The 21,606-nt window shown below is 41.2% G+C and overlaps 1 protein-coding gene across 2 annotated transcripts in view; it reads left to right on the forward strand.

The window, feature by feature from the left end:
- IL22RA1 (interleukin 22 receptor subunit alpha 1) overlaps positions 1–21,090 on the forward strand; it is an 89,334-nt gene extending 68,244 nt beyond the window's left edge. For both annotated transcript variants that reach the window (XM_069756943.1, XM_069756944.1), the window contains 3 exons: positions 7,163–7,301; positions 15,383–15,504; positions 18,060–21,090. In XM_069756943.1, coding sequence (XP_069613044.1) covers positions 7,163–7,301; positions 15,383–15,504; positions 18,060–18,848 — 1,050 coding nt within the window. In that variant the 3' untranslated portion in view covers positions 18,849–21,090. The remainder of the gene's footprint in view (positions 1–7,162; positions 7,302–15,382; positions 15,505–18,059) is intronic.
- The last annotated feature ends 516 nt before the right edge of the window (positions 21,091–21,606 follow it).

Genomic DNA, 21,606 nt, shown 5'->3' on the forward strand with positions numbered 1-21,606 from the left:
AATGTGCGTCAGTATGTCGGGCCGACGCATTGCGACAAGTGTGAAAGAAGCCTAACCCTAAATTTAGCCCCAACCCTAACCCTAAATTTAGCCCCAACCCTAACCCTAAATTTAGCCCCAACCCTAACCCTGAATTTAGCCCCAATCCTGTTATGAAGGCAATCCAGTAACACAGTGTGCCAGTAATCAGAGCACATACAGTGATCTGACAATAACCCCAAAACAATAGAACGAGCTCTGAGACGTGGAATCTCTGTAGACCGCAATACCTGAACCTATCCTAAGCACAACTAAAGGCAGCTGTGGATTGCGCCTGACACTACCTATGCAACTCGGCACAGCCTGAGGAACTGACTAGCCTGAAGATAGAAAAACAAGCCTGACTTGCCTCAGAGAAATACCCCAAAGGAAAAGGCAGCCCCCCACATATAATGACTGTTAGCAAGATGAAAAGACAAACGTAGGGATGAAATAGATTCAGAAAAGTGAGGCCCGATATTCTAGATAGAGCGAGGATAGCAAAGAGAACTTTGCAGTCTACAAAAAACCCTAAAGCAAAAAACCACGCAAAGGGGGCAAAAAGACCCACCGTGCCGAACTAACGGCACGGCGGTACACCCTTTGCGTCTCAGAGCTTCCAGCAAAACGAATAGACAAGCTGGACAGAAAAAGTAGCAACAAAAGCAAAGAAGCACTTATCTAAGCAGAGCAGCAGGCCACAGGAAAGATCCAGAAGCTCAGATCCAACACTGGAACATTGACAAGGAGCAAGGAAGACAGAATCAGGCGGAGTTAAATAACAAAGCAGCTAACGAGCTCACCAGAACACCTGAGGGAGGAAGCTCAGAAGCTGCAGTACCACTTGTGACCACAGGAGTGAATTCAGCCACAGAATTCACAACACAATCCTAACCCTAAATTTAGCCCGAACCCTAACCCTAGCCCTTACCCTAGCCCTAACTCTAACCCTAACCCTAGCCCTAACCCTAGCCCTATCCCTAGCCCTAACCCTAACCCTAATTTTAGCCCCAACTGCTCTTCTCCTGCCGGCCGGCAGATGGCGACAGATGGTGGGCGCACTGCGCATGCACCCGCCATTTTCTTTTGCCAAGAAGACGCCCGGCGGCCAGGACGAGCAGCAGGAGGACCCAGGGACACCGGTAAGTATAATAGGGTCCCCGAATCCCCCTCTTTCTCTGTCCTCTGATGTGCGATCACATCAGAGGACAGAGAATTACACTTTGCTTTTTTTTTTTTTTTTTTGCGGTCGCCGGTAAACAGTTGATTAGCGGCGATCGCAAAACAGGGGTCGGTAAATCCAACCCCGATCATGTTCTTTGGAGTCTCGGCTACCCCCGGCAGCAGAGACCCCAAAGATTTTCCCAGTGCCGGCCGGCGGGCGCACTGCGTATGCGCCCGCCATTTTGAATATGGCAGCGCCCATCGGGAGCCACGAGGAGCACCGGGGGAGACAGGTAAGTATTGGGGGGCTACCTGGGACCCCATTTCTCTGTCCTCTGATGTGCGATCACATCGGAGGACAGAGAAATTAAAAAGAAATCACGTTTTGTTTTTTTTTGCGATCGCCGATAAACGGTTAATTACCGGCGATCGCAAATGCGGGGTCGGTAAAAAAAACCCCGAATCATGTTCTCTGGGGTCTCGGCTACCCCCGGCAGCCGAGATACCGGAGAAAATCCGATTCTGGGGGGCACTATTTATTTTTTCCACAGCGCCGTTAGTTAACGGCGCTGTGGTTTAAGTACCCTTAGCGGCCGCCGTTAAAAGGCGTATCGGCGGTCGTTAAGGGGTTAGTGCTGTGGTTCCTAAATGGTCTGTAATCTGATGATGGATGTAATAACAACTCCCAGCATCTCCTTACTATTGTTAAAGATATACTGGGAATTGTAGCTTCAAGTAATACAATTATACACTGGTGAGCAAAAGGGTAGCAATGTTTTGAATTTTTGAATTTCTGGCTTCATATCTAAACATTCACTTCTTCAAACGTTAGACTAGTGTCATTTTATAGACAATCATCTTGGCTATCTTATACATAAATTTGACTTTCAACTATATAGTATACTAGCTGAAGAGCCCGGCGTTGCCTGGGCATAGTAAATATCTGTGGTTAGTTATAGCACCTCACTTCTCATATTTTCCCATCACGCCTCTCATTTTCCCAATCACATCTTTCATTTTCCCCCTGACATCTCTCATTTTCTCCCTCACACCTCTCATTTTCTCCCTCACTCCTCTCATTCATAGTAACATAGTAACATAGTAACATAGTTAGTAAGGCCGAAAAAAGACATTTGTCCATCCAGTTCAGCCTATATTCCATCATAATAAATCCCCAGATCTACGTCCTTCTACAGAACCTAATAATTATTCCCCCCTAACACTTGTCATTTCAACCTCACATCTGTCATTTTCTGATCACTCCACTCTTTTTCCTCACTCCTCTCATTTTGCACTCACACCTTTTCATTTTCACCTCATCACCTCAGTATATACATGTTTGTCATCTCCCTTATATATAGTATACATCTGTATGTCATCTCCTGTATATAGTATATACCTGTATGTTATCTCCCCTGTATATAGTATATACCTGCTGTCATCTCCCCTATATATAGTATATACCTGAATGTCATCTCCTTCTATATATAGTATATACCTGTATGTCATCTCCTCCTGTATATAGTATATACCTCTGTGTCATCTCCCCTGTATATAGTATATATCTGTGTCATCTCCTCCTGTATATAGTATATACCTGCATGTCATCTTCTATATATAGCATATACCTGTATGTCATCTCCTCCTGTATATAGTATATACCTGTATGTCATCTCCTCCTGTATATATATGTACCTGTATGTCATCTCCTCTATATAGTATATACCTGTGTGTCATCTCTCCTGTATATAGTATATACCTGTGTGTCATCTCCTCCTGTATTAGACCTCGTTCACACGTTATTTGCTCAGTATTTTTACCTCAGTATTTGTAAGCTAAATTGGCAGCCTGATAAATCCTCAGCCAACAGGAAGCCCTCCCCCTGGCAGTATATATTAGCTCACACATACACATAATAGACAGGTCATGTGACTGACAGCTGCCGTATTTCCTATATGGTACATTTGTTGTAGTTTGTCTGCTTATTGATCAGATTTTTATTTTTGAAGGATAATACCAGACTTGTGTGTGTTTTAGGGCGAGTTTCGTTTGTCAAGTTGTGTGTGTTGAGTTGCGTGTGGCAACATGCATGTAGCGACTTTTGTGAGATGAGTTTTGTGTGGCAACATGCGTGTAGCAACTTTTTGTGTGTCGAGTTGCATGTGACAGGTTAGTGTAGCAAGTTGTGTGCAGCAAGTTTTGCGCATGGCGAGTTTTGCGCGTGGCGAGTTTTATGTGTGGTGCCTTTTGAGTATGTGCAAGTTTTGTGTGAGGCAACTTTTGCATGTGTTGCAACTTTTGTGCATGTGGCAATTTTTCCGCGTGTGCAAGTTTTGCGTGTGGCGAGTTTTCCATGAGGTGAGTTTTGCACTTGTGGCGAGTTTTGCAAGAGCCTAGTTTTTGCATGTGGCGAGTTCTGCGCGTGGCGAGTTTTGAGCGGCGACTTTTGTGTTTTGACTTTTATGTGGCGAGGTTGGTGTATGTGTGGTGAAATGTGTGCTGAGGGTAATATGTGTTCAAGCATGTGGTAGTGTGTGGCGCATTTTGTGTGTGTGTTCATATCCCCGTGTGTGGTGAGTATCCCATGTCGGGGCCCCACCTTAGCAACTGTACGGTATATACTCTTTGGCGCCATCGCTCTCATTCTTTAAGTCCCCCTTGTTCACATCTGGCAGCTGTCAATTTGCCTCCTACACTTTTCCTTTCATTTTTTCCCATTATGTAGATAGGGGCAAAATTGTTTGGTGAATTGGAAAGCGCGGGGTTAAAATTTCACCTCACAACATAGCCTATGACGCTCTCGGGGTCCAGACGTGTGACTGTGCAAAATTTTGTGGCTGTAGCTGCGACGCCTCCAACACTTTTCCTTTCACTATTTTCCCCATTATGTAGATAGGGGCAAAATTGTTTGGTGAATTGAAACGCGCGGGGTTAAAATTTTGCCTTACAACATAGCCTATGACGCTCTCAGGGTCCAGACGTGTGACTGTGCAAAATTTTGTTTCTGTAGTTGCGACGCCTCCAACACGTTTCCTTTCACTTTTTTCCCCATTATGTACATAGGGGCAAAATTGTTTGGTGAATTGGAAAGCGCGGGGTTAAAATTTCACCTCACAACGTAGCCTATGACGCTCTCAGGGTCCAGACGTGTGACTGTGCAAAATTTTGTGGCTGTAGCTGCGACGGTGCAGATGCCAATCCCGGACATACACACATACACACACACACACATTCAGCTTTATATATTAGATGATTACTTATGCAGGTTCTTGTCATGTCACTGCATTGTTACTGGTTTGCTCATAAAAATCTAAATTTAAATTTTTATGATTTGTTAGTATTTTGTAAATCCACCCTTAGCTTTCAATACTGCCTGAATCTTTCTGGGCATGTTCTTATCTATTATCTATCTATTATCAGATTCAAACATGTCTCAACTGAAATCTAATCTCAGGTCTCTTCTACACTTTCCAAAAATTGGTACATACTGGTCGACTCACTTGAGTACGTATGCAGCTTTTTCTTCAACTCTACCCACAAGTATTTGATTGGGTTAAGGTCTGGGGACTGTGCCAATCCAGCACCTCTACTTCATTGTCATTGAACCCTTTCTTCACCAATCTTGATGTATTTTTCGGGTCGTTGTCCTGCTGGAACACTATGTCGTCCTTTTCATACCCATAGAACTTGAGTGTACTAAGTAGCTCATCTTGTAGGATAGCTCAACATTGAGACCACCATCAATCCTGGTCAAGTATCCAATACCTTTGGCTGTGGAACAACCCCATATCATCAGGCTTCCTTGACAGTTCCTTCAATTTCTTGATCCATTAGCCCCTTTTTCCCTTGTTTGTTCCAGACCCATTTGCACCCATCTAAGCCCAGCCTATTGTCTTTCATCTCATCACTCCAAATCCCCCATTACCAATCTTCTACTGTCCACCTTCGTACTTTTTTGCATTCTCGAGCCGACGCTTCTTACGATGTTGCAATCCAGAGTTGTGTAAAGTGTGTTGCATGGTGCTGGCATGGACCTCTGTGTTCTCACTATTACGAAGCATACAACCCACCTACAATGCCATGTTTGTCATGCCAAAACTGATAGACCTTGTGATGAGCCGACTTGTTGACTCCAATATTTTGCCTGGACGTCCACATCTTGGCTTTTGAATGGAGGGACGGACTTCATTTCAAATTCTTCCAACTGTCATGGCACTCACATGATGCGATTTGACAGTTTTCTTTGCCAAGAGCCTGCTATGAATGAGCTGGCTGATGTTGATTCTCTTTTCTTGGGAAATATTTCTTCATGGCTGGAGTCTATTCTTCAGACATTTATGAAATTATATGTTACTAGGTAACCATGTATACCGCTGCATCTCCTTGTACACCTGTGTTCGTTTACACCTATTTTTGAAGAAGAAACTGAGCAGAATTTCTCCAAATTCTCTTCAAATGCTCAAAACTTAGTGTGATGCTGTAAGAATCTGGCTGCACTCGGATGTCACCTGAGTGCAGTCCTATTTGAGCGTGTCGATTCAAACAGGGAAAAGGGAGAGTGGACCCACTGGACCGTGACGACGAACCCCTCTCGGACGAGCTGACCAGGTGGACCGCCCCCTATACAGGGAGAGTTAGGGGCAGGCCCATGAGGGACTATCGCCACGGAAGCTGGAGGATCGACTGAGATAGACAAGTACACTGTAGGCAAAAAGGGACAGAGGGAACAGAAAGGAACTACTGAGACGAGGGAGAAGATGGGAACGCTATGGAGATACGGAGACTGGCAGGACAATATGGAGACACTGAGGCTGACGGGAGCAAGGAAAGGCTATAGGAGCCGGGCAGGTACCGCAGAGGAAAAGGAACTGAAGGAACACGGCAGGAACACAGGAAACAGGCAGGCACTGCAGAGAGAGGAGGAGACCCAAGATCAGAGAGCTAGGAACGCACAGGCGACCAGAAGCACTTGTAAACACAAATGCACATCAGGCACAGACGAGCAGCAGGAAGCAGTTTACATAGCAGCGTGGGAGCTACTTCCGGGTTACAGTCCTCCAGGATGACAGAGAGGACAGGAAAGAGCGCAAACAGAGGAATCAGATGTGCGCACGCGCAGAGCTGAATGCGACGTGCGCGCGCACCCGGCGAGCTGCAGTGGGGAGAGGCGGCGACCTCTCCCCACTTCGTGCTTTATTGATGTAAATCAATAAATCGTGCTTTATTGCTGTAAATAACCCTTTACATTTTTTTTGCAGCCCTTGAGATTGGTTCAGTATGGCATTGTGGCCCTTGGACCAAAAAATGTTGCCCATCCCTGCTCTATCCCATAAGATTTGCTAAACTGTCATTTGGTTAACTTATCCAATCAATAACTAAGTTATAGTGTTGTCAGGCTAACTCAATAATGCTATTTTTTCTGTGGCCATGAATGTAAAAATGGCCACCACAGCAAATTAGAAAAATGCCAGTATTACAGTATAGTATTTACTTATAGATGGAAAGTATTTAATTTTATCAGAAAATCCCTTTTAAATGAGTAGTGTATTTTTAAAGGGAACCTGTTGTGTCCCCAAATGCTATTAACCTGCAGAATATAGGGTTAATCTGCAGGTTAGTAACCCTACCATGCTATCCAGCCACTTTGTGAAAGTGAGGCTACTGGGAGAAAATTAACTTTATTCCTCCCATGAACTGCCGGATTTCAATCATGGAGTTATGCTCTCATGTCTACAGTTACAACTCAGTAGACAGCAACCGACATTAAAATGGTTGCCTTTGTCCAGACGTTAATTACCCTCAACTTTGGAAAATTCAATTTTCTCAGATGTATACTGAATATTTACATAACATATATGGTAACTGATTTTTTGGGTATATTTGGCAACTTTCAATAAGTTCGCTTTCTCAGTGACCATTGGTGACTAATGTGATTAGACTTATGTATATACATGTGAAAATTCCTTTCATTACATTTCAGTGGCAAAAAACCCAGACTGGCAGAACGTTTGAAGTGTCCGGCTTGTCTTCTGACAGGGAATATAATGGAAGTGTATACGTTTCGATCGGTAATGACAGGAGAAGTGCTATACAATATTTTATGGTGAGAACCCTCCCAGGTAAAACTTATTTTTCCTCCCATATTTGTTACAAAATTATGGGGAAGATAAGCAATTGCATTTCCTATTTCTGCCAATAAAATAGAAGCAGATGGTATTTAATCAATCATTAGGGCATATATACGTCATAGAAGAAGGTTCTCCGCTCATGACCCCATGTAAAGTCAGAACTCATTGATATGTATAACTGTTCCTGGAAGCTATCGGAGCTAGAATACTAAAGATAGACAGGCAAGAATGGGGGAAAACTTGTAGCATCATCTGTTACTAAGCACTTTATAGTTAAAGAGCCTAATATGGCTGCCGGCAGAAAGCAACAGATAGTACCCAGCTGCCAACCACAAGTGAAGAACAGATTTGATTTAGTGCCGTTTTAATTCTGTATTTTATCTGCATGGGACAGAAGGAAATCACAGAACAAAGTTGTTTTCAAACGAATAACCCCTTTTCTGCTAAGGTTGTATGCCTCACCTAAGGAAACAATGTAACGTTACCACATTCTCTAATACTGCCACAGATATTAAATACATACTAGGAGCGGTCTTCTAAAGAATATAATATAAATACCATGAAAAATATGTTACTCAGGTAACACAGCATTTTTTCACATATGGAAGCTAACGCTGTGTAGGCACTTGCTCTGCTATAAAATGTTACCTTTTTTTGTAGAAATGATATGAGCCATATGTAAATCAGGTGGGAGATATAATGGGGGGCATTTCAGTGCACTTTAAAAATCCAGTCCAAGTAAATTTTTAACATACGAGTTTGACACCCAAATTATCAAATACTTCCACCATCAGCCAAATTAGATAAGTTAGTAAGTACAACCTGACATTGATTTTTAGACTGTGGCACATTTATTAGTGGGGTAAAAGTGTCACCCACTGCACTGGGGAACCCTGGGGCAGCTTCCGCCAATGTACTTATGAGGTGAACAGAAAAGTGACCATAGTCTAATGCATGAAGAGTTGGAGTAGAGCTCCTTCCCCACAAACTACAGAATACTGCTGCACCTATTTGCAATGTAGGACTACATCCAGAGGCGTAGCTGGGGTTTTGGCCTGGGGGGTGGGCGCGGGAGGCGAAACTTCTGAGTGGGCCCCTTGATTACAACTGGGTGGTGCACCCTAATAGTGGAGGAGAACCTCAGCAGATGACCACAGTGTTGCTGAAAATTATCTCATTATAAAGAGCAACATTGATATTACCGCCATATGGTCAGTGGTAGATACTAGTCCTACGGAACACATAAGAGATCACAGCACAGTTACAGATAGTGACTTACAGCTGACTTTCTTTCTGATGGAGTCGTTCACTTTTCACATATTTTCCATCTGGCCCAGACCGACATGATGACTTCTTCCAGACACGACTCGGCTGCAGAGATAACAATAAAGACACATTTCACTTATCATAATTTCAGCACTGTCCCCAATGGAACTATTCACAACCTGCACAAACTGCTCATCCTGCTGATATCCCAATACTGAGCCGCTGATGCCATATATGCCCCTATTACTGCACCTGCTGTGTGTTTCTGTGTGCCTCTAGATGGTAAAACAACCCTCTAGAATATAGCAATGCCTTGTGTAATGCCCTAGAACACAGTGCCCACATTTTACCCCATAGAAAGTAACATTGCAGTAACCTGCGTTCCTCTATAACAATAAGTGTCCACTTTACATTTAACCCCTTATTCCCCAAGGGTGGTTTGCATGTTAATGACCAGGCCAATTTTTTCAATTCTGACCACTGTACCTTTATGAGGTTATAACTCTGGAATGCTTGCATGGATCCTGGTGATTCTGACATTGTTATCTCATGACATATTGTACTTCACTTCATGATAGTGGTAAAACTTCCTTGACATTACTTGCGTTTATTTGTGAAAAAAACAGAAATTTGGCAAAAATTTTGAAAATTTCGCAAGTATTCAACTTTGAATTTTCATGCCCTTAAATCACAGAGATATGTCACACAAACTACTTAATAAGTAACATTTCCCACATGTCTACTTTACATCAGCAAAATTTTGGAACCAAAATTTTGTTTTTGTTGGGGAGTTATAAGGGTTAAAAGTTGACCAGCAATTTCTCATTTTTACAACACCATTTGTTTTTAGGGACCACATCACATTTGAAGTCACTTTGAGGGGTCTATATGATAGAAAATACCCAAGCGAAACACCAGTCTAAAAACTGCACCCCTCAAGGTGCTCAAAATCACATTCAAGAAGTTCATTAACCCTTCAGGTGTTCCAATTTTTGGAATATTTAAAAAAATAAACATTTAACTTTTTTTCACAAAAAAATTATTTCAAATCCAATTTGTTTTATTTTACCAAGGGTAACAGGAGAAATTGGACCCCAAAAGTTGTTGTGCAATTTGTCTTGAGTATGCTGATACCCCATATGTGGGGGTAAACCTCTGTTTGTGCGCATGGCAGAGCTCGGAAGGGAAAGAGCGACATTTGACTTTTCAATGCAAATTTGACTGGAATTGAGATAGGACGCCATGTCGCATTTGGAGAGCCCCTGATGTGCCTAAACAGTGGAAACCCCCCACAAGTGACACCATTTTGGAAAGTAGACCCCCTAAGGAACTTAATTACGGTAGATGTGTTGTGAGAATTTTGAACCCCCATGTGTTTCACTACAGTTTATAACGCAGAGACGTGAAAAAAAAAATGTCCACAAAAATGATTTTTTAGCCCCCAGTTTTGTATTTTCCCAAGGGTAACAGAAGACATTGGACCCCAAAAGTTGTTGTCCAATTTGTCCTGAGTAAGCTGATATCCGATATGTGGGGGGAATCACCATTTGAGCACATGGCAGAGCTCGGAAGGGAAGAAGCACCGTTTGTAATGCAGACTTAGATGGAATAGTCTTTTTTTTTGTCACGTTGCATTTACAGAGCCCCTGATGTACCTAAACAGTAGAAACCCCCCACAAGTGACCCCATATTGGAAACTAGATCCCCCAAGGAACTTATCTAGATGTGTTGCGAGAACTTTGAACCCCAAAAGGTTTCACAGTTTATAACGCAGAGCCGTGAAAATAAAAAACCTTTTTTTCCCACAAAAAATGATTTTTTAGCCCCCAAATTTTATTTTCCCAAGGGTAACAAGAGAAATTGGACCCCAAAAGTTGTTGTCCAATTTGTTCTGAGTACGCTGATACCCCATATGATGGGGAAAACCTCTGTTTGGGCATACGGGAGAGCTCGGAAGGGAAAGAGCACTGTTCTACTTTTTCAACGCACAATTGGCTGAAATTGAGATTGGACGTCATGTTGCATTTGGAGATCCCCTGATGTGCCTAAACAGTGGAAACCCCCAATTCTAACTCCAACCCTAACCCCAACACACCCCTAACCCTAATCCCAACCCTAACCATAACCCTAACCACACCCCTAACACAAACACGCCCCTAACCCTAATCACAACCCTAACCACACCCCTAACCCGAACATGCCCCTAACCCTAATTACAACCCTAACCACACCCCTAACCCCAACACACCCCTAACCCTAATCACAACCCTAACCACACCCCTAACCCCAACACACCCCTAACCCTAATCCCAACCATAACCCTAACCACACCCCTAACCCTGACACACCCCTAACCCTAATCCCAACCCTAATCCCAGCCATAAATGTAATCCTAACCCTAACTTTAGCCCCAACCCTAACCCTAACTTTAGCCCTAACCCTAACACTAACATTAGCCCCAACCCTAACTCTAACTTTAGCCCCAAGCTTAACCCTAACTTTAGCCCTAACCCTAATGGGAAAATAGAAATAAATACATTTTTTTATTTTGTTATTTTTTCCTAACTAAGGGAGTGATAAAAGGGGGTTTGATTTACTATTTATAGCGGGTTTTTATGTTTGGAAGCTGTCACACACTAAAAGACGGTTTTTATTGCAAAAATAGTTTTTGCGTTACCACATTTTGAGAGCTATAATTTTTCCATATTTTGGTCCACAGAGTCATGTGAGGTGTCTTCTTTTTGCGTGATGAGTTGACGTTTTTATTGGTACCATTTTTGGGCACATGACATTTTTTGATCGCTTTTTATTCTGATTTTTGTTAGGCAGAATGAACAAAAAACAGCAATTCATGAATTTCTTCTGGGGGGCATTTATACTGTTCGATGTTTGGTAAAATTGATAAAGCCGTTTTATTCTTCGGGTCAGTACGATTACAGCAATACCTCATTTATATCATTTTTTATGTTTTGGCGCTTTTATACAATAAAAACTATTTTATAGAAAAATAATTATTTTTGCGTCCTTTTATTCTGAGGGCTATAGCTTTTTTATTTTTTCGCTGATGATGCTGTATAGCAGCTCGTTTTTTGCGGAACAAGATGACGTCTTCAGCGGTGCCATGTTTATTTATATCCATCTCTTTGATCGCGTGTTATTCCACTTTTTGTTCGGCGGGAGTATAATGATAAAGCATTGTTTTTTGCCTCGTGTTTTTTTTTTTTTTTACGGTGTTCACTGAAGGAGTTAACTAGTGGGACAGTTTTATAGGTCAGGCCGCTACAGACGCGGCGATACTAAATATGTGTACTTTTATTGTTTTTTTTTTATTTACATAAAGAAATGTATTTATTGGCACAATATTTTTTTTCTATATTTACCCCATAAGGCTCCATATAGTACAATGCAATCCTCATAGGCCTCTACAGTATAATGCATTCCCCATAGGCAGACTCTATATTGTATAATGCACCCCCATATGCAGACTCTAAATTGTATATAGCACCCCCCATAGGCAGATTCTATAGTATAACGCACCCCCATAGGCAGAATCTATATTGCATAATGTACCCCCCATTGGGAGACTTTATATAGTATAATGCACCCCTTATAGGCAGACTCTATATAGTATAATGCAGCCCCCCAAAGGCAGACTCTGTATTGTATAATGCCCCCCATAGGCAGACTGTATAGTCTAGTGCACTCCCTATAGGCAGACTCTATATTGTATAATTCACCCTCTAAAGTCAGACTCTACAATGTATAATGCACCCCCATAGGCAGATTTTATAGTATAATGCACCCCACATAGGGAGACTCTATATAGTATAATGCACCCCCATAGGCAAATTTTATAGTATAATGCACCCCACATAGGGAGACTCTATATAGTATAATGCACCCCCATAGGGAGACTCTATATTGTATAATGCACCCCCGAGAGACAGACTCTATATTGTATAATGCATCCTCCATAGGCAAACTCTATATAATATAAAGCACCCCCTAGGCCTGTATAGTATAATGCACCCCCATAAAAAAATAAATACAATACTCACCTCTCATCCTCATTCCTCCACTGACCCGAGCACCCACACATCTCCGGACAGAAGTGTACTGCTGTGTAGTGACGTTGTCGCATCTGCTGTCAGTGTTTGTGTCAGAGACATCAGTCGCTGAGAGGGGGATGATGGGAGAGGGAGCGCAACGCTCCCACTCTCATCAATGCGGTCACCTGTATCGGCATCCAGCCGATACAGTTGAACTTGCGATGATGGGCTGGGAGCTGGCACCAGGACCCCCCTACTGCTCAGGGGCCCCATAGTGGCCAGGTGGCACTGGAAGGAGATCGATTTTCCCTGCTCTGCCACAGAGTGTAACTGTATGGGTGTGGTGTGCACACATAGAATGGGAGATCAAATACCAATCAAGTCATCACTTATCCTGTGGTTCGATGATAACTTTTTACCAAATAATCCCTTTAAGTGCATCTCTGCCACTATGAAATAGTAGATCACAGGATTGGGACCAATGATTGCCGATGAGTTGCCATGACAGCTGCGGTATGCTGAAGGTCCCTATGCGATGAGTTGCCATGACAGCTGCGGTATGCCGAAGGTCCCTATGCCTGTCATGACAGAACTCCTGTGAATGTCAGCTTCTGGCTTACCTTCATATCAGACTGTGATTTTTTGCTCTTTACAGCAGTACGATGGCATTGCTGTATATAGCACAAGTGATCGAATGATTGAAGGTTCAAATTCTCTAAGGGGAAAAAGAAAAGTGAAAAGCTTAAAAAAAAAGTTTAAAAAATAAATAAAAGTCCCCTTAAAAATAGAGATATAAAACAATATAAATATATGGAATCTTTACATTGGTAAAAGTCTGATAAAATTAATGAACCCGATCCATAAAAGGTGTAATGAGAAAAAAATCTAGAAGCCAGTATTATGTTTTTTTGGATGCTGTGACAGTGCAAAAAATGCAATAAGAGGCAAAAACAACTTATCTACCCCAAAATCATAACAAAAAAAGCATCAGCTCAGGGAGCAAAAAATGAGCTTTTACTTAGCCCAATCAACAAAATATTGAAAACATTGCAGGTTTCGTAAATTGAAAACGCAAACAACTTTTTTCAAATTTTTCAGATTTTTTTTTCAGCACCTAAAAAAAAAACCTATGCGTGCTTGGTATTTCCATAATCGAACTGATCGGGAGAATCATATTGCCATGTCATTTTTACCATATACAGTAGTGAACAAGGAAAATAAAATAAAGATTGGTGGAATTGCACTTTTTTTTCACAATTTTTCTGCACTTGGAATCCCACAAAAAAAGCCCTCATATGCCTATGTTGACTTACAAAATAAAAATATTTTGGTTCTTAGAAGAAGACGAGTTAAAATCAAAACCGCAAAAACTGAAAATAGCCATGTTAGGAAAGGGAAAAAGGGAACCTGATTGTTGAAAAGCTATCGGCCCCATGTCTTTATCCCACTCTTTATACTGCTTTATTGTTTACTTCATTTGACAAATCAGTAGGCTACTAGTTAGGTGGGCGTTTTCTTCTTCTAATCTAATCGTCCAAATAATCATGTTGTCATGCTCTGTGCAAGTGAGTAATATAATGTGCAAGATTGGCGCCACCACCGGCTAATTCCAAATCTCTTCCTCCAGAACAATGCGCAGTAAGCTGTGTGTATGCACACCAGCTTCATTGGCGCACTGTGCATGCCCAGGGAGGTAGTGGTGGACACAGTAGTGGTAATGCAGAGGCTATCTGTTGACTTTGGTGTGCCCATCAAGAGTGGCTCATGGTGTCCCTATCATGCAGTGCCTGTGATGGACACGCCGATATCAGCTGCTGGCCACTGATTGGCCAGAGGAATGTATTGCAGTGCAGGGAGCCAGGTCTCTGCTTTGTAATACATTTCAGCTGAATATGTGCCCTCACATGCACATATAGCTGAAATAGATGCCGGTGGGCCTCTCTTCTACATGAGCCTGGTACTTTTACACTTAGGGCTCGTTTCCATTTGCGAGAAACACGTCCGTGTCTCGCATGTGAAAACCAAGCTCTGGCACCGGCACTCCAGAGCGGAGCGTGTGGCCGCATAGCAACACATGGAGCTGCCCGCTCAGCTCCCAAGTGCTGGCGCCAGAGCTTGGTTTTCACATGCGAGACACAGACGTGCTTCTCGCAAATGGAAACGAGCCGTTACACTGTATACTATACACAGAGCTATTGTGTATAATGTCACTGGTAATCACTGTGCTTTCTGTGCATTCAGGGGTATAGCAATCATAGAAGGTGCGACCATGATCGTTACGCCCCTGAGTGTAAGTACACAGAAAACACAGTGATCACCAGTGACATTATACACAAGAGCTCTGTATATAGCGTCACTGTACAGGTACTACTGGGATCACCAGTGACATTATACACAGGAGCTCTGTATATAGTGTCAGCATACAGGTACTACAGGGATCACCAGTGACATTATACACAAGAGCTCTCTATATAGTGTCAGTATACAGATAATACAGTGATCACCAGTAATATTATACACAAGCGCTCTGTATATAGTGTATAGTGTAAATGTACAGGTAATACAGTGACGAGAGAGAGACATACATACACTTTAAAAATTTCCATCTCAAGGCACGTAATGATTGATTTTATAGTTCACTTACAGATACAATAAGTTATTATTTTCAGCTATATAAATGGTGCAAATGTTTACAGAACATTTCTGCATGTTTTACTATGATATGTTTTTATATGTATGTGTATTTTCTGTTTGCAGATTATTCATTGGTCATGTTGATTGCCTGTCTGATCGCTGTTTTTGTCACCATCTTGGGTGGTGGATTACTTTTTTTCAGCTGTAAATACATAAAACAACAAGTGAAAACACCCCATTCTTTAGTGAGTATGCCCCAGGGAAATATTGCATGAATCTGTGTTATTTGTGATATAAACACTCGATATTAATTCATTTATAATGCTGTATGGTAATAGTGATGAAATAGTGGGGAATCCAGGCACTATTGGTTACAAGGATTAAAGGGAATCTGTCAGCAGGATTTCGCCACCACACTATTTTACGGTTCATGTATAGACCGTCCACAGGTTAATTTGGGTCAGGAGACCTGCGGTCGGTCTGGGCTTTGTGGTCTGTACACAAACTCTATAACACAGGCTTGTGAATTTAGCCTGTCATCTGACAGCTCAAGAGATCTAGTCATTGCATTGTCACGGGGCATCATGCGTTTAGATGTTTTCCGGGGCTACTTCATTAGAAAATGCCGGTGATTATGGTATTGATGCATTAATACATGAAAACAATACGTCACATTCCCTCTGTCAGAACAAGACACATATTCTTTAGATTTTTACATTCTTGTGCAGGTCAACTATACATTCTTTACAGGGAACGTGAACAACTGGTTTTTTTTGCATTCAGAATTTCTATTTTCTTACTTTTTCAAGCCATACCTACGGAACATTGCAGCCATAATTTGGCCACTCAACCCTGCTGTTGTCTTCGGTCAAAAATGACCGACCTTGAACTTCAATATTCTTTAAAATATTCAAGATGCGGCTCTGAAACCTGTTGCCGACCGACCCTTCCTCATTTAAGTCAATCAACCACAAGTTTCAGAACCGCATCTTGAACACCCCCAAAAATACCAAAGTTCAAAATCGGTCTCCCCAGACTGAAGACAACAGCAGGGTTAACAGGCCCCAAAGGTTATTTCTGTTTTTCTACTGATTTTCTAAGAAGCAATATTGACTTTTATATTTTCCAATATCCTTATCATTTTTTTTGGAGCAGAAGTGTCTCATTGTATTATTTAAAGAGGCTGTCCCACAATCACAACTTATTGTTTTTTTTTATTCTTGAGGTCTCTCAAACACAAGAAGGGGGATCTTGAATCCCTTTTGTATGAAGTGAAGGCCGAGCATATGCATATATGAGCCACTCCATTCAAAGTAAATGGCATTGGCAGCTAATGGCTATACATGGCCATTTTTGCTAGTCCCATAGACTTTGAATAACATGGAAGTGCATGTGCTTCTTACTTCTGGTTGTACCAGTGATGGAACCCCCAGTAATCAGCAGTTTTTTACTTATCCTCTGAATAAGTGAAACAATGTGATTTCAGGACAACCATTTAAGTTCACTTGACAATTTCAATAACATAGTGCCAGTTGAAAACCGTAAAAAAGGGCACCCATTTTCCTGCTGAAGGATCCCCAAAAAGTTGATTGTCTGTAAGGGTCCATTTACACTTCAAGATTATCATGAATGGGCATTCAAGGGAACACTCATTTCATGATAATCTTGCAGTATAAATAGGCTGCCGAACACCCGGTCATTGAACAAAACGCTGGTTTGTCAGGTGTCATGCTCTTTTGTGCTGCACAAAAATTGTTCTCAGAGGTGCATTCTCCTGTGTAAACAGGACTCACACTGCAGAGAACAATGGCAGCATATCATTTACCGCAGTCTGCCTGTGTAAGTAGGCTATTAAAGAACTGTAGATTGGTGAATATTTAACAATTGGTTGTTTAATTTTGCCAATTGATTTTTGTAAACGAATCCTAAGGCCACGTGAACACGTTGAATATTTGGTCAGTATTTTACCTCAGTATTTGTAAGCCGAAACCAGGAGTGGGTGATAAATACAGAAGTGGTGCATATGTTTCTATTATACTTTTCCTCTGATTGTTCCATTCCGGGTTTTGGATTGCAAATACTGATGAAAAATACTGACCAAATACTAGACATGATAACTTGGCCTAAAAGTAAGAGGCATAATAATGTTTCCACTTTTTGAGTGTCACAATGTGTGACACAAAATATCTCAGAAAATGTAGATTTTCACATGTAACTTTGTATAAAAGCTAAAATGATTTTCAGTGATCAACCATAACCTTGATCTAGGACAAGAGAGCAGTTTGTATTTAGTCATTTACATCAATGACTATCTGGTGGGTTTTCATTCATGGTTATTATCTTGAAAGATTTACTCCTAAGCCTGGATGTTACTTGATCAAGTAAGAAAACATAGTCGGTTATGAAGAAGTTGTCATGCATGGGTGTAACTATAAATCGGCTGGAACATCTCTGCCTAAAACTACCCTAAATACGCTATTGTGTGCTTTTCTAATGCTTTTCACATTTTATGCAGCTAATGACCTTGCTCCTTTTTAAGATTGAGCCTAGATTATTGCCAGAACATATCTTAATTAGTGACACATATGAATTCTAGAATCTCCAAGTAAAATTTCATGATGGTGGGAAAGTATGTATCTTCCCTGCGTAATCTCAAGAATAATCCACAAAGGGTGGGTGATGTCTTAGCACTTTATATGTGCAGTTTGCTTACACCTAACTTCTACAATTATAGCTGATATTCAAACAATTTTCTCAAGGTTCCAACAATTAAAATATTATTATTGTGTTCATGATACAGGCTTTCAAGAAATCTACAACCCTGCCTCTAATGATCCTGCCGAAGGAAAAGGTGATAAGCTCCTTTACTGTGGGATTTTGTCCATCTACATTTGTGCAAAATTATGAGCAAAAAGACCCAAAGATGTCAAGAAAAACCTGGCAAGAGATATCTGGGAATTCACAACTGCAAATGTATGCAAGTCAGTCACATGGTGGTACAACACCAGGACAGGATTCCACAGGGGACACACCAAAGTCATATTGTCCGCCAAAGCCTTTTAGCAGTCCGGTTTCCTCAGTACATTACAGTGAGGTGTTAGACAAGACAAGAAGTCATGTGCCATATCTCCAAAATACTACCTTCTATTTCTTCAGCAAAGCTTCTAAAGGAGAGTTCCAGATGAACACGCATCAAGCTTTTGCAAACGATGACGGTGATGTGCCCAGTGCTTTCATAGATGATCCCTTCAAATTCAATCTGCTCTCCTCTTCATGTAGTGAAGAGTCAACTTCTGTTCTCAACAGCATCAGCCCACTGGAATTATTATCAAGTGTTAAAGTAAGGGATGATGGCGATTCCACTGCGCACATGGAACAGACTACGGAAGATCGTCCAATGTTACAATCAGACTTACGTTTTGATGGTTATACATGTAACCAGATGGAGGAACACAACCCACAACACAGTTTACTAGGACATGGTGGTGGTTCGTATGTTTTACAGAGTCCTGTAGAAAATTCCTCAACAGATGCTTTGGACAGAACAAATGTATACAAAAAAGCAATGCATTCTGTAAATGTACTATAGACTCATTAGGATCATGTAAAGAAAGTGAGAACAAAAATAGAAACCACCATCAAATAACTATTGGGGGACATTTAACATAATAGCTATTAGTAATACTGTATATTAGTTTTTAGAAGTTGTGTGAGCTTGATACTACTTGATTAACTATGAAAGAAACACTGAGTTTTATATATGTTATTTATATAATATACGTAACGTTATAAATATATATATATATATACTGTATGTATATATATCCGTTTGTTTTTGCTTAATCAAGTAGTAATGTACTCTATATATCAGTAACATATATTTATATATGTATATATTTTTCTATTGTTCTACTGTCACTTTGTGTTCCACTTCCAGTGGTAACTCCAAAAGCCAGTCAGGTGAATAAAGGAGATGGGCTGACATCTACACATTTCTGACTTTATTATGCAGAAGGACTGAGCTGCCAAACAACTTACCATTAGTTTCAAGCTGAATTCCTTAAAGTGGTAAAAAAATACCAGAAAGTTCCCTCCTACCACTTCCATGGAGTACATAGCAGTTATGTTCCCTGACTCTATGGCTGGTATATCAAGGATTATATGCTCTGCTCTAAAAGAGATTGAAATTCTTAAAGGGGTATTGATATCTTGTATACCGGTACGGATTTCATATCCACAGGACATTCTTGAGACAAGTAATGGTGCGTCATTTGTCATTGTCAGAAATGTGATTGTCATAAATGTTCAAGATAAGAATATCTCTTTAAAGAGAACCCTTCAGCATGATTTTGCATGTCAAAGTGAAGAATGGCCATAATTGTACTGTTTTAGCGATTTAATAGATACATTTAGTGAAGAAATACGCCTCTTGGCTATTCTTTAATTCGCCCTTTCTGTCCATAGGCAGGACTGTGGATATGGTCTTCATCTCTGACCTTACCCCTCCGCCTGTCTCCAGTGTCTGTATCTGCCTCCTTTTTTTAAAGTTTGAGCCTGGGCAATTGGCACCGCTGGTGGAGCTTGTGCAGATTCATCTCCCAGCTGTCTTCTATGAAATTGCACCAGTGGCAGCGCATGTGCACATTCATCTCAGGGCAGTCTTCAGCAAAATGGCACCTGTGGAGGCACATGCGTAGATATAGACCTTGGCTTGTCATTGAGCCAAGATCTAAATCTGTGCACGTGCCACCACCAGGTTTTAAAAATGTAGGCAGATATATACACCACAGGCAGGCGGAGGATCAGAGACAGAGCTGAAGACTCTACCCTCGGCCCTTGTGCACAAAAGGTTATTACACCTAAACATTGAATGTGGATTAAAGAACAACCAGGACGCAGATTTCTTCACTAACAGTATCTATTGAATCCATATAACAGTGCCATTCTGGCCATCCCTTTACTTTACCATAATCACCATGACGGGTTCTCTTTAATGCAAAAAAAAAAATGATCAGAAAGAGAGTCTGTCAGCCCAAACCATTGAGAGCATAAAATTGCAACAGATTTCCTCCTTAGAATGAACTACATGATCTTTTAGGTGGTATGGCGGTATGGCCAAGAAGCTGAGTCCACAGTTCTGCTCACTGCTTTTGCATCCCTTGCGCCTCCCTCACAAGGTATTGACAGCATCAAAACAGCGTGGAGACCCTGAAACTGGCCTGATCCAGCAATGCTGTGCTTGCAAGCAGTATAATGAACAGCTTGCAAGTGCACACTCTGCTTATGCAATTAGCAGTAAATGGTCAAATTAAAAATCCCTCCGTTCTTCAGAAAGGAGAGGATTTTTAATAAGAGGTAAATTTGCAAAATTGCTTGTTTTTTCAATTTTACCCCTTTAAAAAGTTAAGAAAACTACCGGTAGTTTAATGTTATTCAACATTCGGCATATACAGTGTAAAAAAGCAATAATTGCAACTGTATAGTAGAGTAAAGGGCAGGCAATTGTCATGGGTATCTTGAAAAATGTAGAAGTATGGCTGAATAACAGCATGGTTTATCCTACAACGAGTTCCTGGTCTAAGCTTGGAGAATAATTTGACCGGAGTTACTGAGCCGACACTGAGAAACATTCAGAGTGTTGGTATTCTGCGATAATCTCTTGCACCTGCCATATCGCACTTTCACCGGCAATGAAATTCTAGCATGTGTCTGCTGTCTACAGAGTATCTTGGTGACCGTCTCTACTGCGGTAGGCACGGCTGCCTCATCCACTATGCTACAAATGTTTACTCTATCAAAATAAAGGAGAGTGTTCTCAAACTGTAGGATTACTAGAGGCTCCAACAAAGAACGTTTTCCTTTTACACAGATCTGCTCAGAATTTTTTAGAACAGGGCTATTAGGAGGCTTTAGCACTGAGGCGCTTCGCGGCTGGTGGTGAACTACAGCTGACCAAAGTATTCATCAACTGAACAGCCTATTTTTCTGGCTGCAAAAATTTCTAGTTTGCCAATGTAATTTTGTTTTTACTATTATAATGTTGTACTAGGTTCAGAAAGCAACATTTTAATTTTTGGTGTTGGTAGGGAGATATCACGAATATGACACTTGCAGCATTTTAATAGTTCACAATTCTACGTGAGAAATTAAGAAAAAAGAAATTTCATACGTATTTCGTTGCAATCAATAGTATTCTTGGTGAAAAGAGATGTTTATGTATCAGAATAGGTTTCAAAAGTCCATTATAATTCCATTGATATTGACACTTACGGTAAATGCCCTTTGCCATTAAAGAAAGCCACAAAGAACACACACAAGGTAGAAACAGCCTCTCCGCAACATTTCAT

This window comes from Ranitomeya imitator, chromosome 3, assembly GCF_032444005.1.
Source record: "Ranitomeya imitator isolate aRanImi1 chromosome 3, aRanImi1.pri, whole genome shotgun sequence".
In the NCBI taxonomy this organism is placed as follows: Eukaryota; Metazoa; Chordata; class Amphibia; order Anura; family Dendrobatidae; genus Ranitomeya; species Ranitomeya imitator.